This window comes from Mustela putorius, unplaced genomic scaffold, assembly GCF_011764305.1.
Source record: "Mustela putorius furo isolate JIRA1106 unplaced genomic scaffold, ASM1176430v1.1 tig00003983_pilon_pilon_pilon, whole genome shotgun sequence".
Taxonomy (NCBI): domain Eukaryota; kingdom Metazoa; phylum Chordata; class Mammalia; order Carnivora; family Mustelidae; genus Mustela; species Mustela putorius.
The window spans coordinates 8661876-8674140 of NW_025422123.1; the positions used below are offsets into that span (position 1 = coordinate 8661876).

At 49.1% G+C, this 12265-nt stretch overlaps 1 protein-coding gene across 1 annotated transcript; it reads left to right on the forward strand.

Moving 5' to 3' along the window:
* Positions 1-45: 45 nt before the first annotated feature.
* BYSL (bystin like) lies at positions 46-11865 on the forward strand. Its single transcript, XM_004739921.3, has 7 exons — positions 46-599; positions 4688-4850; positions 7766-7904; positions 8262-8395; positions 8995-9155; positions 9317-9419; positions 9953-11865. The coding sequence occupies exons 1-7, from the start codon at positions 332-334 to the stop codon at positions 10296-10298; spliced, it is 1314 nt and encodes a 437-aa protein (XP_004739978.1). The 5' UTR covers positions 46-331; the 3' UTR covers positions 10299-11865.
* The last annotated feature ends 400 nt before the right edge of the window (positions 11866-12265 follow it).

Genomic DNA, 12265 nt, shown 5'->3' on the forward strand with positions numbered 1-12265 from the left:
GCCCCGGCCTTCCAGCTGGTTCACGTCTGGGGACATAGGTCTTCGATCCGTGAAAGTAGAAAAATCATCGCTCGACTGCCACCACTTGGAAAATCCAACGTTAAATGCAATGAGTTTATTCGGGAATCCAGCTCCAGGATCCGCGAGCTCTTTTAGGGGGTGTGATGGCGCGGATGGCACTCCTGGCCTCCGAACACTAGGAGGCGCTGTAATCTCCGTGGGAGTCTCTTGGGAAGTGAGAGTTCACTGCGCAAGTGCGCTGGAGACCTTTCCCCCCCCACCCACCCTCCGTTCCCACGTGTGAAGTTTTCCGGCGAAGTTTTGGAGGAAAATGCCCAAATTCAAGGCGGCTCGCGGAGCTGCGAGTCAGGAAAAACATGCGCCCCTGGCTGAGCAGATCCTGAGTGGGGACGCGGTGCGAGCAGGAGCCCGGGAAAAGCGGCGCGGTCGTGGGACCGGAGACGAGGAGGAAGAGTATGTGGGGCCCCGGCTGACCCGACGGATTTTGCAGCAAGCACGGCAGCAGCAGGAGGAACTCGAGACCGAGCATGGGACTAGGGGCAAACCCTCAGCGCCACGCGAGCGTACCACGCGGCTCGGTGAGTGGGGGTGGGGGAGTACCAGGAAGAGGGAGGTTCTTTTGGGGGAGGGGAGGAGTAGACGACCAAAAGGTATTTGGCACGGGAATCGTTTGAAATTAAGAAAATCAAATAAAGTAAATAAGGGGTCCGCAGTACACCCTTGCGAAGGTAATGAATTGGGAGACCCCGCTCTGGACCAGATTTAGAATGGTCAGATCTCTCTACATCACTTGTAGTTTTAGATACTCGGCTTCTAGGCACCCCTGAAGTTAGACCAACAGGAAGTAGTTGCTCGCGCCACAGAGCACTCCTAACATTTATCCATTTGTTCTGTACATTCTTGGGGGTTGTCTAGTCCGCGCTTTGCACTGTGCTAGGAGTTTAGATGGTTTGGGTAAAGAAGGAAACAGGAGAGCCATGTGCCTGACTTCAAGATCTTACAGTCTAGCCCAAGAGAGAGATAATTAAATTGATTTTTAGAACAATACATTCCAGGGTAAAGAAAGAATAGCTTTCCTTATAACAATAGCATTACTTTTGGGGTCAGGCTTCCCAGATTGCATGACTTTTGTGTTGAGAAAAATGAGTGGGAAGTGCTCTGAGCAGAAAGAGTGATATTGTTTAGGTGCTCAAGAGGAAGAGAGACTAATTTGTGTTGACCTCCGAGTTGCTTGATCCGTTTCTCAGATCTCATCTTTAATTTAAAGATCTCATCTTTAATTGTCCTGAGAGCACTGTTTTTAACAGTTGAACACTGGCCTTCTGGCTTCAGTATCTTTTGCTGGCTCCTCTTTTGGGTCCAGCCTCTTATCATTGTTGGGCCACAAGGTTCAGTTCTTGAACCTCTTCATGTCACTTCTGCGGTGCTGTCATCAGTTTCATGGTTTAAGTGCCATCTACTTGGTGACTGCTCCCAACTTTGTATTCTTGCCCAGATCTCTTCCATGAAAATAAGATTCTTCTATTTCAGCTGCCTTTTTTACATCTCAAATTTAGTGTGTCCAAAACAGAAATCCTGTTCTTGCCAAGCCTGCTCCTCCCACTGTCCTCCTCATTTCAGTTAATAGGATGATATCTTCCCATTTCGTCAAGACAGAAGAAACCTTGGATTCCTCTCTTTCTTACTCCACATCTGATCTATTAGGAAATCCTGTTGACTGTCTTCAAAATAGATTAAGAGTCAGACCTTTTCTCATCACCTTGAAACACAGTCCTGTTTGAACCACCATAATCTTTCACCTGGATTATTGTAGTAGCTTCCTAATTAGTATTCCCATCCACCTTACAGTCCGTTCGCAGCAGCGGGAAGACTTCAAAGATCTATGTGATCTGCCCCTGTTGCCAAATTGACCTCTTCTAGTACTTTCCCCTTCCCCTCTTCATCCATACAGGCTTTATTTTTCCTTAAACATAATAAGCTGGGGCTTTTGCCCTCATTATTTCTTTTGTATTCATACCCCTGTAGATTTATTCCCCTGATTCTTCACCTTCTCAGAGAAGCCTACCGTGGCCACTCCGAAAAATATCTGGGGGCACCTGGGTGGCTCAGTCGGTTAAACATCTGATTTCTGCTCAAGTCGTGATCTCAGGGTCCTGGGATCTAGTCTGATGTTGGGATCCGTGCTCAGTAGGGAGTCTGCTTGTCCCTTTCTCTCACTCCCAAATGAATAAAATATTAAAAAGAAGAAGAAAAAGAAAGATAGATAGATTGGGTGGCTCAGTCATTAAGTGCCTGCCTTCTTCTCAGGTCATGATCCCAGGGTGCTGGGATCTAGCTCCACGTTGGACTCCCTGCCTGGCAGGAAGCCTGCTTCTCCCTCTCCCACTCCTCGTGCTTGTGTTCCCTCTCTCACTGTGTCTCTCTCAAATAAATAAATAAAATCTTTTTTAAAAAAAGAAAGAGCGAGCTCCCATTTCTGTTTCCACACTTACAACTTCTCTACTCTGCTCTATGTCTTTTTTTTTTTTTTTTTTTTTTAAGATTTCATTCATTTATCTGACAGACAGAGATTACAAGTAGGCAGAGAGAGAGGAGAAAGCAGGCTCCCCGCTGAGCAGAAAGCCGGATGCGGGGGCTTGATCCCAGCACCCTGGGGCCATGACCCGCACTGAAGGCAGAGGCTTTAACCCACTGAGCCACCCAGGCGCCCCTGCTCTATGTCTTTTTCATAGCACTTGTCTTCTTTTAATACTTATTATTGTCTCTTTCCCTTATTAAAACACTCGGCTCTGTCGGGTGTTTTACACTAATTTCAGCGCTCAGAATGGTGCCTCACATATAGTAGGCACTCACTGTTGTTGAGTGAATGGGTTAATGGTAGTAGGGTAGGTAGGAACCAAATCTACAGAAAACTCCGAGGCTATGTTCAGGATTTAAAGTTGTCCCAAAGACAGTAGGGGGCTGTTGGAAAATATGGAGACCAGTTAGGGGATTGTTGAACTAATGCAGATGAGATGATGCTAATCTAGGTTCAGGCAGAACTGTGAAGGATTTGAGAGATAGTTTGGGAGGTAGAATTGAATAGGCCTTGCTCACTGATTGTGTATTGGGGTGAGGGCAGGGGATGAGGCAGGCCTACCAGGTTCTGCCTCAGCATTTGGTGAACAGTAGTGCCATTTAAGACATGAATACAGTGAATGCAGAGACCTAGAAGGGAAAGAGAGTGAATTCGGTTGATGACAGGTGAAGTTTGAATTGCCTGTGGCTTATCCAAGAGCTGCTCTACAGGAGGGAGCTGGAGTGAGTCTCTGGAGTAAAGGGAAATCTACCTACTGGCACAGATTTGGGGTTTGTTAGCATGTGGAGACAAAACATCTGGTGCATCCCCCTCCCCCATTTAGCTTTTATCACACATTGCCTCCATTCTTTTTTTTTTTAAGATTTTATTTATTTGATAGAGCGTGCGCACAAGCAGGGGGAGTGGCAGGCAGAGGGAGAGAGAGAAGCAGACTTCTTGCTGAGCAGAGAGCCATGCATGGGGCTCCATCCCAGGAACTCTGCAATCATGACCCAAGCCGAAGGCAGGTGCCTGACTGAGCTACCCAGATGTCCTCACTGCCTCTGTTCTTAATGAGCTATTGAGTGTAACATTTTATCTTTCTGCTTGGATTATTACACACCTTTCCAGATGCCCAGCTAGCTGTAGCCTTCCAATAATCATTATAAAAATGGGTTGTGCCAGGGTGCCTGGGTGGCTCAGTCAGTTAAGCATCTGACTTTGGCTTAGGTCATAATCTCAGTGTCCTGGAATTGAGCCCTCTGCGGCATCTGGCTCTGCATTCAGCTGGGAGTCTGCTGCTTCCTTGCCTTCTGCCTCCACCCCTGCCCTTGTTCATGCTCACGTGCATGCGCAGACACTCTTTCTCAAATCAATAAGTTCTAAAGGTAGGGGGAAGGGGTTTGTTCCATTGAAATCTGAAGTCCGTTGCCTGGCCTCAAGACCCTCTGCAGTGGAGCTTTACTTTACTGCTCTAGCCTTATTTCGTGCTACAGCCTGTTAGATACTCTGGTAACCAACCGTTTCTGCCAGTGTTGTTACCCACACCTGGAGCACACCCCTCCAGTTCCTGTACTGCCTGTCCAGAGTCTGATCATCCCTTGCTTCCATCACCTTTTACATGCCTGTGGTATACACTGCCTGTACTACTCGTTTTGGCATATATTGAAGCCCTACAACGTGTATAGAACAGAGGGGAAGAATGCGCAGTCTAAATGCAGACTACCTGCCTAGGCAAGTTACGTGACTTTCCCATGCTTCAGAGTCCCCCTCTGAAGCTGGGTAGAATAGTAGTATTTACTTCTTGGTGTTATGAAAATTAGGTACAGTGTTTAGAAGAGCTCCTGCGTGTTAATGATTATGCATTGGCATCGCTATCTCCTTGGCTCCTATTTGTACATTTTGTTTCTCAAGCGAGATCGGGAACAGGAACCCCCCCCACACCCCGGAACTGGAAGATAGTGGGGCATCACTGCTTTCACTACAATTGTCCATGTATGTTACAAGCCCATTTGAGGCTTGTACTGTGCATCATGGGTAACATTGAAATGACCTCTACATCTCCCACCCACAACTTGCCTTTGCTCATCCATTTTTCTCCTCTTCTAGGTCCAGGAGTCCCACAGGATGGATCAGATGATGAGGACGAGGAGTGGCCCACCCTGGAGAAGGCTGCCACAATGACAGGGTCAGGCCATCATGCAGAGGTGGTCGTGGACCCTGAGGATGAACGTGCCATTGAGATGTTCATGAATAAGAACCCTCCTGCCAGGTAGAGCTGGCATGGTCTGGGGCTGTGGGAGGTCAGGTTCCGGTGGCAGCTTTCCTACAGGGAAGCAGATGCCCTGGCAGTTTCGGTTCCCTGCCTTTGGGAAGGGCCTGAGCATAGCTAGTTTTGGGGAACCGGCCCTCCTCAGTGGGAATGACCCAGGCCCAGCTGTCCACTTATAGAACTGCCCGGGGAGACAGCTATAGGGCCTTCTCTCATGCCTCCAGGGCAGTCCATCCCATTGGATTTGGTTTTGGTCTGCTCGGTTTGCTGAGTGCTAATTTCCTTGGCCAGGTCTCTTTCACGCTCTCAGCATCAGTTCAGCCCAGGTTTCTCAGCCTCGGCTCTACTGGCATTTTGGGCTAGATAATTATTTTTTATGGAGGCTATCCTGTGCACTGGGGGATGTTTAGCAGCATGCCTGACTTCTGCTTGCTGGGTGCCAGTAGTGATCTTTTCCCTAATCACGATAACCAAACAATGTGTCCAGACTGTTAGATGTGCCCTGGTGGGCAGACTCACCCCGGTTGGAAGCACACTTTTCTTGCCATGTATCCTAAATGGCAGCTCCAAAGCACGCGGGCACTAAAGTTCCTATGGTCAAACTCTCAAGCCCATAGATTCTGACCCAGGGGAGGCGGAGTCTCGGATAAAGGCCCTCAACTAGTTCATTCTGACCCTGTGATACTTATATGATGCTGTTCTTAGTTCTTATGCTTTTTAGAGCTAATTTAGGGCATATCTCTTTGCTAGTAATATTGAGAATAAGAAAGGGATACTTAAAAAAAAAAGAAAGGGAAACTAAAGGGCACCTGGATGGCTCGGTAGGTTAAGCCTCTGCCTTTGGCTTAGGCCATGATCTCATGGTCCTGGGATCGAGCCCCCGCATTGGGCTCTCTGCTAAGCAGGGAGCCTGCTTCCCCATCTCTCTCTCTCTCGGCTGCCTTGTGATTTCTCTCTCACTCTGTCAAATAAATAAATAAAATCTTTTTTTAAAAGAAAAAAAGGGGGGCACCTGGGTGGCTCAGTGGGTTAAACCGCTGCCTTCGGCTCAGGTCATGATCTCAGAGTCCTGGGATCGAGTCCCGCATCGGGCTCTCTGCTCAGCAGAGAGCCTGCTTCCCTCTCTCTCTCTCTGCCTGCCTCTCCATCTACTTGTGATTTCTCTCTGTCAAATAAATAAATAAAATCTTTAAAAAATAAAAAAAGAAAAAAAGGAAGCTGAAGGAGTTCTGTGATCACTTGAGAGCACAGAATGAGAAAATGAGCCCATTGCCCACACTGATTCCCAGCAGCTGAAGTAGATGTCACAGTGTGTCCTGGTCTGGTATGTTTGTCCTGCCAGAGAGCCCGTTGGGTTCTCGCTCAGCACCTCTGAACTCCTTTGTAACACAGCATGCTGGCAGAACTGGCTGGGTGACTTTACTGGTCACAGCTACCGAAAACAGGGGCTGCTGATAGTCTTGAGAAATGACAGCTGGCAGCTTCTGAAAGCCAAGCCCAGACCCACATGAACTCAGCAGTCAGAGGCCGGTGCAGTTGGGGTTACATGATAGCATACCGTCGAGTACCTGAATTTTAGAATGTGAAAGACCAGGGTTGAAGATCCAGCAAGTCTTTAAGACCTTGGAGGAATTATTGACCTCTGTGGGTATCTGTTCTTGTGTCTGAATAAGGGCAGTATTGACACCTCTTTGAGATGTTGCACAGCCTGTATGAGGTAACATCTGCCAAGCCCTGCCTCACTGCCTGGTGTTGAGAAAACAGGAGGTATTTTATTTTTTTTTTTTTTTTTTTTTTTTTTTTTTTTTTAAAGATTTTATTTATTTATTTGACAGAGAGAAATCACAAGTAGATGGAGAAGCAGGCAGAGAGAGAGAGAGAGGGAAGCAGGCTCCCTGCTGAGCAGAAAGCCCGATGCGGGACTCGATCCCAGGACCCTGAGATCATGACCTGAGCCGAAGGCAGCGGCTTAACCCACTGAGCCACCCAGGCGCCCCAGGAGGTATTTTAAATGTAGAGCCTCTGAAGACACCGTTATTATCCTGAAGCCCAACGTGACAGTAATTCCAAATTGTCACAATAAGGTGATGTGTGATACGCTCTACATAAGGAACCTGAGAAAAATACCATTAATCTTAGAAACCTTTCCATAAATTTTAATTTTTTTAAAGATTATATTTATTTATTTGACAGAGAGATGGAGAGCACAAGTAGGCAGAGCGTCAGGCCTAGGGAGAGGGAGAAGCAGACTCCTGCTGAGCAGGGAGCCTGATATGGGATCTTAATCCCAGGACCCCAGGATCATGACCCGAGCCAAAGGCAGAGGCTTTAACCCATGGAGCCACCCAGGGGCCCCTCCATAAATTTTAATAAATGAAGTTATGGGGAAGTTTGTGTCATAGTCCCTCCTTAATGGCCCCTTACTCCTTGAAATTTTGGAAGGTAACTGCGATATGTCTGGCACGCTGGAGAGGTCATACCAGGACTTTGTAACAGGGGACTTCTCCGCATGTCACCAGCACAGGATAGATGCATTTGAAATAAACGATGTTTCCTGCATGCTTGCTATGTCCTAATATTAAGGTATGAACATTAACTCCCGTAATCCTCATGCTGACTTTAGGAGTTAGGTACTGTTAATATCCCTGTCTCACAGATGAGGAAAACTGAGGCGTAGAGAAGCCAAGGAATGTGCCCAGGGTCATACAGGGAGAATGCAGGTTCTTCACCTTCCTACACTGTCAGCTTTGTCCCAGAATGAATGACTTTCAGGTCCTCCGCACCCTGCAGGGATTCTGTGGTAGGTGGTATGGCCCAGGGAGACTGGGGCCTCACATCCCAACGCGGGCTGTGTAGAGTTTCCTGGACTGACCCCAGCCCTCTCTCCTTCCCTCCCGCACCTCCCTTACTCATAGACGTACCCTGGCTGACATCATCATGGAGAAGCTGACTGAGAAGCAGACGGAAGTTGAGACGGTTATGTCAGAGGTGTCAGGCTTTCCCTTGCATCAGCTGGACCCCCGGGTTCTGGAGGTCTACAGGGGAGTCCGGGAGGTAAGAGCTGAGAGGAGAGCCGTAATGGAATACCCTGCCAGGGGCTGTGGGCTCCCACCTCCGGCTTTCTTCCCACACAAATGAGGCACAGTGGCCAGGAGCAGACTTAAGAGCCTGTGTGTGTGGGTCCTGATTCCTGCTGTGCCACTCAGGCACGTGGTGGCCTTGGGGAAGGTTCCTTAACCCTGGTCTTGGTTTCCCCACCTGCGAAATGAGGTGCTGGGAGCACATCCTTACAGGATTGTTGTGAGGACTAAGTGAACAAGCCGTGAAAACCACACAGAGAGGCCTGGCATGGGGCACGTGGCTTCTGTGTCATTGGCAGTGCTCATTCTGCACCCCCACCCCCACCCCCAGGTGTTATCCACATACCGGAGTGGGAAGCTGCCCAAGGCCTTCAAGATCATCCCTGCGCTCTCCAACTGGGAGCAGATACTCTACGTGACGGAGCCCGAGGCCTGGACTGCAGCTGCCATGTACCAGGCTACAAGGTGGAGTAAAGGGGGCTAGGTAGATGCTAAGGGTGAGGGGGACAGGCTTTGTCTGCCATTGTTGTTGTTTTAGTCCTACCATTGTTGTCTGCCATTGTTGTTGTTTTAGTCCTGCCCCAGAGCTCTAGCCTGTACTTCTTTAGCTCACTGTTTCCCCAGCTTTCCTGTTTCCGGCCTCAGGGCCAGGACCACGTTGAGACTCTGCTCTGATGAGTTTCCAGAAACAGGGCTCATAACTACTGAGAGACAACCCTTGGTGTGTCAGAGGGGCTTCTGAAGTCTGGCTCCCCAGGCAGGCTCAGTTCCCTCGTAACAAGCAAAGAGAGAACCCATGTTGGAGAAGGAAAGGGAACAGTGGAGAGCGCAGGCTTTCCTGAAGACAGCACTCACTCTGCTTGGGGGCACCTGGTAGCCTGTCCTGTGCCCTTTCTTGTCTGACTTGGGTGTTGAGTGCACACAGCTGACTCCCACACACACCTCACATCTCATGTGTGCACCAGCCATGATGATACTCAAAGTGCCAGTGCCACACTGTCCAGTGACCTGGGATCTTCCCCCATATCCCTCTTTCCCACCCTCCACCCCCCAAAAAAACCTAGGATTTTCGCCTCTAACCTGAAGGAACGCATGGCTCAGCGCTTCTACAACCTTGTCCTGCTCCCCCGGGTACGAGACGACATCGCTGAATACAAACGACTGAATTTCCACCTCTATATGGCTCTCAAGAAGGCCCTGTTTAAGCCCGGAGCCTGGTTTAAAGGTGGGAACCCGGGAGGCTGCTAAGAGGGAGGGGCTGGAGCTCCTGCAGGTGAAAGCAACAAGCCTGACTTGGGAGCTGACTATATTTCGGGTAGGTGGGGAGCTGCTGTAGCACCTGAACTCAACCTGAACTCAAGGTGACCCCCGTCTGACTCTCCCCAGGGATCCTGATCCCACTGTGCGAGTCCGGCACCTGTACCCTCCGGGAAGCCATCATTGTGGGTAGCATCATCACCAAATGCTCCATCCCTGTGTTGCACTCCAGGTAGTGTCGGTGGGAGTGGAGGACAGTTAGGAGAGACCCAGATAGGAGAATCCCAGGATGGGGGGGTAGGGGGACACACACAGTGGAGAAGGAGCTGGAACAGCCCTGGGTCTGTGGCTTGTTGAAGCACCTAAGTGTGTTGCTGCTCCACTAGAATGTAAGCTCCCCCAAAACAGGAGCCCAGTGCCTGGCACATGGCAGGTGCTTAGTAAAGAGTTGAATGAATGAATAGGAAACATGGGAAGAAAGTGTGTTAAGGGTGGAGATCTTCACATGCTTGAATCTATTCTAGCCAGATAATGAGACTGAGACCAGCGGTTGAGCAAGAAGTAGGGATCTGGGGTGAAATCTGTGTTGAGCTGGTAACTGGGGCCGAGGGAGTGTCAGGTTGGGTAGGTGAGAAGGCAACCTGAGATGGCCCCCTTCGGGAATAGCACAGTGCAGGGGCCTACAGAGGAGGAAAAGGGTCGGAGGGACGATAGAAGGCGGCCCTTCCTCCAGCATCCCCCCCACCACTAATCCTTCCCCACCAGTGCAGCCATGCTGAAAATCGCCGAGATGGAATACAGCGGTGCTAACAGCATCTTCCTGCGACTGTTGCTGGATAAGAAGTATGCGCTGCCCTACCGCGTGCTGGACGCCCTGGTCTTCCACTTCCTGGGCTTCCGGATGGATAAGCGCGAACTGCCTGTGCTCTGGCACCAGTGCCTCCTGACTTTTGTCCAGCGCTACAAGGCAGACCTAGCCACGGATCAGAAGGAGGCCCTCTTGGAACTGCTCCGTCTACAGCCCCATCCACAGCTGTCCCCTGAGATTCGGCGTGAGCTTCAGAGCGCGGTCCCCCGAGATGTGGAAGACATGCCTGTCACCATGGAGTGAGGAAAGTGACTTGCCCTGGTCTGAGGAGACATGAGGGGATACCAGGATTCCCTGTTGGTGACACACAGCTTTTAACAGCTGAACTCGGGACAGGTCAGGACAGTGAGTGGTCACAGGCAGCTGTGACTCCCAGTGGCTGACAGGGAGGACTGGAGGGTCAGGCTGGCTCCTTCTTCCATTCTAGGTCTTCGTCCCTACTCAGTTCTGAGGCCTGACTGGAGGTGCCCCATGCCAGCATTCCCACTCCCTGGCCAGGGCTTGGAATAGGTTCTTTACGTGGGCTGTTGTGGCTCATCACTGGGCCATATAGATAAAAACCAAAGGCAGGTATTTATTGAACTTCTGTGTTTTGATGTGATCAGTAGAAATCTTTGTTTTCCCTCTTCAGCTGGCGGGAAACTCTTCCCTTTTTGTGTTCAGAGCAGATTCTTAACAGTTGATACCCTTCCCTGCCGCCTCATTCTGTGAGTCTGTGTCTCCAGTTAGAGCCTTCACAAAGTCAGAAGCTACTTTGGGGGAATGCCAGCAACCAGGAAGGAGGGTGTTTCAAAAGATGGTCCTGTCTCAGCTGCAGGTGGACTGCTGCAGGAGAAAGTCTCGAGAGAAAACTGCAGCCACGGAGAATAAGGTCAGGCCCTGGAATGCGTCAGTTTGGAGTCACCGCCAGCCAGGTTCCCTAACTTTATTGGCTACTTAAAGCTTCAGACCAGATGTTGGCAGAGTAGAGTTGTAAGTAGATTTTCCTGCAGCCCATGAGCTAATCGTGATTTTTACATCTTTTAAGTGGGAAAAAAAACTTGAGTATTTTGTGATAGGTGAAAATTATATGAAATTCCGATTTCAGTGTCCCTAAGTAAAGTTGTGTTGGGACACAGCTGTGCCTATCCATTTGTTTTTTATGGGTGCTTTGATGCTACAGCAGCAGAGCTGAGTAGGGTTGGACCTCAAAGAGTACATGGGGTTGGGGCGCCAACCCCCTCATATAGCCAGAAATCTGCGTATAAAACTTTTGACTCCCCAGACATGAGCACCAATAGCCTCCTATGACTGGAAGCCTTACCAATAACCAGTCAATTCACACGTTTTGTAGGTTATGTATCATACCTACAGCATTCCTACAATAAAATAAGCCGGAGAAAAGGAGATGTGAAGGAAATCATGAGAGAACACATTCACAGTCCCATACTATTTATCAATAGTGTTAAGTGAATACATCTATTTAGAAAAATCTGCATATGTAAGTGGACCTGCCTGGTTCCATCCCATATTCAAGGGCCAGCTGTACAGTCCTTCTAGAACTTTTTTTTTAAGATTTTATTTGACAGAGGTCACAAGCAGGCAGAGAGGCAGGCAGAGAGAGGGGAGGAAGCTGGCTCCCCACTGAGCAGAGAGCCCAATGCAGGGCTCTAATTCCAGGACCCCGGGATCATGACCTGAGCTGAAGGCAGAGGCTTTAACCCACTGAGCCATCCAGGCGCCCCTAGAACCCTTCTTGTTTGCTTTTGGTGACTTTCTTCCAACCTAGTTCATGTATTTGAAGAGAAACTGATCATGAATTTTGTATTTATCTGCATTTGCATCTTTGAGAAACACTACCAACTGCCCAGGCCCCTGACACCAGACCTGCCTCCCTTTACCTCATTTGGGGAACCACACACACACACACACTTCAGGTTTTTTTCAAGAGAAAGGGCTGTATTACAGTATATAGGTTTCTTAACCATTTAAAGCAAAAACTATGCCATCTACTTCATTTCCTTCCTAAAAATGTGTCACTGAGTTACTGAATATTGTGCCTCAAGCCTGTTTTCCCTGGGCCCTGTGGTTTTTATTGAGCAATTCTGCATGGTGCCATGAGTTTTAGGAATGCATACATCCCATTGTAATGCAGAACTGACTGTATCTGGGGCAAAAACCAAATGGCCCAGAGCCTAAAATACTCTGGCCCTTCACAAATTGGCTTTGTG